The sequence below is a fragment of the Opisthorchis viverrini genome (assembly GCF_000715545.1).
Source record: "Opisthorchis viverrini unplaced genomic scaffold opera_v5_38, whole genome shotgun sequence".
NCBI lineage: Eukaryota > Metazoa > Platyhelminthes > Trematoda > Opisthorchiida > Opisthorchiidae > Opisthorchis > Opisthorchis viverrini.
In genome coordinates this window covers 621645-626339 of record NW_008751695.1, presented here as the reverse complement: position 1 = coordinate 626339, position 4695 = coordinate 621645, and the positions used below count along the sequence as shown (strand labels likewise).

General features: G+C 45.0%; 1 protein-coding gene across 1 annotated transcript in view; it reads left to right on the top strand.

Annotated features, from left to right (window-relative positions):
• Positions 1–4338: 4338 nt before the first annotated feature.
• Positions 4339–4695, top strand: part of T265_02920 (hypothetical protein) — a gene marked incomplete at both ends in the record, with an annotated part of 2338 nt that continues 1981 nt past the window's right edge. The window contains one exon of the mRNA XM_009167284.1: positions 4339–4366. Coding sequence (XP_009165548.1) covers positions 4339–4366 — 28 coding nt within the window. The remainder of the gene's footprint in view (positions 4367–4695) is intronic.

Sequence of the window (4695 nt, the reverse complement as noted above, 5' to 3'; positions counted from 1 at the left end):
GTAATCCCAATAAGGACTCATTTTCTTGTGCCCTGCTGAAATTCCATTGTGTATTTTTGCAAATAGCGGGAGCATCCGCATCAGTGACCTTAGTTTCTGTAAAATTTGTTCGCAGATATCTGATGTTATCAGTAGGTGTGGTTACTCCCTTATTGACATAAGTATTCGCGTTCACCGGATTACTTCTGAAGGAGTCAATCTGACGAGAACTAACAAGGACGGATATCTCATGATCGCACCGAATCAATTACTGTCAGCCTGATGTATGACAACCATCTGAATGCGATCATCTTCCAACGAATAACCTCGATCTTGTTCTCCATATTGTGTACATCACTNTCATGCTGCCGATGATGATGATGTGATTACAATCACGATTTGACCATAAGTGGCAAAGTACGGTTAAGTGGTTCACGGGTAAGTGCACAGAGACCTAGGTTGGGACAGTCAATCAAAGCACAGAACGCCTGGAGACTCTTTAGTTAAGTAGAGAACTGTCTGGTTCAGCAAGGACATTAAGGAGCTCCAACGAAGCAATAACAACGGCGAAACCGGTTGTGCGCTATCGATTAGTTTTCAGCATCCTTATGAGTAGTGTGTTAGGTCTAGTCAACATCATCATTTAGTTATTCAACGTTCTTCTCTGTATAAAGCTCATCATCATTATCGATAGCACATCACTGTTCAAAACTGATGCTTCGTGGCCGAAATAACTGGAGTTCGTTTCGAAGGTTTATTGTGAAAAATAACTAAAAGTGGAAGTAAATGTATTTGATGTTGACCTGCCACACTCATCCGTGGGTGCCTATCCTTTCAGATACTCATTCAGACAACCTAGATAGGTTCGGATCACAAGAGCGTCATGCCATCCATATAGTGTTGACAGCAGTAGATACCAGTTATTAGCTGTTGTCGGTTCACCTCTAGACTGGACATGAATACGTCTGCAAGGAATGGTCTTGACAGAGATCGTACTCCATCTTTTCACATATGCCGACGGACATTCCATCCAGAAGACTGGCCCACACCGTGACACAGACTTACAATTCAGTGAGGCCCAGTATCATCGTCATCATCATCGACAGCATGACATCAGTGTTCAACACCGATGCTTCACTGCCGTACAACCATGATTTATTCGAAAGCCTATACCAGTTATTAGCTGTTGTCGGTTCACCTCTAGACTGGACATGAATACGTCTGCAAGGAATGGTCTTGACAGAGATCGTACTCCATCTTTTCACATATGCCGACGGACATTCCATCCAGAAGACTGGCCCACACCGTGACACAGACTTACAATTCAGTGAGGCCCAGTATCATCGTCATCATCATCGACAGCATGACATCAGTGTTCAACACCGATGCTTCACTGCCGTACAACCATGATTTATTTGAAAGCCTTATTGTAAAGAAAAGAGTAAAGGTGAACGGGGAAGGGACTTAGTCCTAGCTTACCACAGTCATTCCGAGATGCCTATAACTCGAGGCACTCACTCAGGCAATTTGGATAGAAACCGACAACGAGAACGCCACTGACATCGGTTGGAAGCCATATCTTGTAATGTCTCCAACCACGGACAGTGAGGATCACGCGGTCCCCATACTGAAAGGCGAGTAGCACCGACAGCCCAGTATGGTGCTTACTAACCCACCTATCTATGCCCAAAGATCCAAGAAGCAGGAGACCAACTCATTGGTTGGTTATTCTTTCTCCTGCTGTTGTGAACCGAACTATCTGGGTCGGCAAACAAGCTCTGGTCGTCAAAATGATGTTAAAGAGACCTTCAAGGACCTGTAGCAGGTACCACAATACAAAAATAAAGGTCACGGACAACTACTGTCAGCGACAGTCGAGGCCATAAGAATACACCTGTTCAGACTCTTATTGTTCTTTCAGGAGCAACAGGTACAGGTTTTGTCAACACCTTCGTCCCCTGAGTAACTACCACAGTCCACGTTAACAGCACGGTAGTTGACGGACACCCAGGTCTACTAAGTCAAGCAGATGTGACTTTAACAAGCCGACAAGCCCCGTCCTCTCTACTTCCTTGTGAATAGCTTTAGTGTCCTTTCATCCCTGTGCAGTTGTATTCCGTAACCAGCTTACTCGTCTTTTTCATCATCATCACTGTCAGCTGTAATAACCGCGTACTCGTCGTACAGTGGTTGTAGTTGCAGCAGTTTCGTTCACCGATAATTTGGAGGGAGGGGGGTAGGTAGCTGCGCATTGGAGGCGGAACGTGATAAATTGGTGTATAAATCCAGCATTGTCAGTGGGATGTCAAGTGGGGGGTTGGAAAAGGAGCTATGCATTGAAGGCAATAGCTTTGATGCACGAGGGCCATTGAGGGTGCGACTGGGCCATGTCTGATAATGTCTTCAGCCATTGATGTGGCCCGTCTCGTGGTCCCCATTCGGCAACGGTCAGAGCAGCTGAGGTTGCTGGTAATGGATTATTCTTTGCTGCCAAGTTGTTGCTGACCACCTCTGGCTCTCTTCCACTCTTCATGTGGTTGTGCAAAAAGAGCCCTTCGAGGAAGTCGGTCGACTGGCATACACAGCACGTGGCCAAGCCAGCGCAACCTATGCAGTATGATCAGTTCATCTATCGAGGGTGAGTTATTTTTCCCGGATACCATTTGACGAACTTCAGCATTGCTGATCCGATGTTCCCACCAGTTAGTGAATGTGCTTAGAACGTTCTTTTTACTTACAAGACAATGTTCTTTGAGGTCGGAGGACTCTGGTGCAATATCATGTTAACATCGTTCACTTCACGATAAGTACACAGTCAAAGACGATCGGATGAGCAAAGCAATCATGCTCACCAAGCAGCCTTACGGATACCCACACTCGCTCCGAACCTTAATGCAGTAGACATCAAGGGCATACATAGTGTTATGCTCATCTTTCAGGAAATCTGGGGGACACACAGAGATCGATTAATTCAACAGGATGAATGACGAATTTGCTGTTGTGTCTGTGAAATTCAGAAACAACTCAGAACTATTCGAATTTGTATGTCCGGTTTGCAGTTAGGCCGTCTGAAGCGCAGTCACTACAGAAGAGGCGACTACATCGACGACGGAAGCATCGTAGAACACTACCTCACGTAAACCTAGAACCAATGGTTAATTGCACAATCCTGTCCCGTTAACGAACGTACCCTCTAAAGAGATCGAACCCCCAGTGGGAACTTTTCGGCTATTCTTAGCTCCCTGAGAAGATCGAATTCGGCTGGTATTCTCATTGGATTTCTACTGAAAAGTAGAACAGTCCTATGTGCATAGAATCTCGTATCCATTTCTCACAATTTTCAACAGGTGCGAAATTGGAGAATAGGAACGTATTCGGTCTGTTATTCAGCAACAGAGTGGATGAAACATCACAGGAAACGATCGGATGCCAATGAGTGTATTTCTCGAAAACAGTTCAAGTAGAACATAAGGTTGACGGAAACCCGGGGATTGCGCTTACCTGGTGAACCCCAAGAAGGGTGAAACCGGTCGTGGGCTGTCAAAGAGTTTTCAACAACCTTGTGAGTGGTTTCCTTTATGAAAACGATGGAATAAACCTGACTTCGTAAGGAGACGAATTAATTTAACATATAATAGACATGATTACCGTTGTAAAATGTCCCGAGAAAACTAAGATGTTGAGTGTGTTAGAAAGTACTCGATATAAGTTCATTTGAAGACAGCGAAATTTTCTAGCTGGGGGCTGTGACCACAAAAAACTGATTCCGTTGAAGAAGAGCAGGCTGCACTTAGAATGGGATAGACAGTCAATGGCGGAAGGCTTCATTTTGGTTTCAGTTCTCTTCAATGTCTTCCGATTCTCCTGAATTACGGTAGTTCATGCACTGTGACCACGGTCAGTATAACCCACTAGTGCACGCAGACAGGTGCAAAGAACAGGAAACAGAACATCTTTGTAATGTACTACTCATAAGGTTGCTGGAAATCCGTCGACAGTCCACGACCGGTTTCGCCCTTTTTGGGACTCATCAGGTAGGCGCAGTCCCTGGGTTTCCGTCAACCTTACGTTCTATTTGAAACCAAATTGCACGCAATCAACGAATATATACCCATTTGCAAACTAATTTGGTTTTTTGAGAGACTCACCTGGAACCCAGCTGAATCTCTCGTTTGTGATGTCCTCAGGCAACTGAATGTGCTGCACCAGGCCGCCTCATGTTTCAGTCGCTACGATATTTGAAATATCGCGATACATGTATATCTTTGTAATGTACTACCCATAAGGTTGCTGAAAATCCATCGACAGCCCACAGGAAACAGAACAGGTTGACGGGAACTCGGAGAGTGCGCTTACCTGATGATCCCCAGGAGGGGCGAAACCGGTCGTGAGCTATCGAAGAGTTTTCAGCAACCTTGTGAGTAGTTTCCTTTAAGGAAACAGGACCCTTTACTAACAAGTTGGACTAGTCAGTACGGATTAGCAGCATCCGAACTTGTTGAATACGTCAAATGGACCTGCGAACCTGTCTCCTCTTGCAGTTGATTCACTTGCCCAAACACGTGATGATCTGGACTTCCGATGGCAAATCTATTTGAAATTATCGATCTGCCTAGCAGTTGTGTTAACTGTGTTTCACTGAACTTTGGCTGTGATACTTCCGGGTTATTACTAGCACAAATAACAAATAAAATTGGACAAAACCCACTTTGTTGT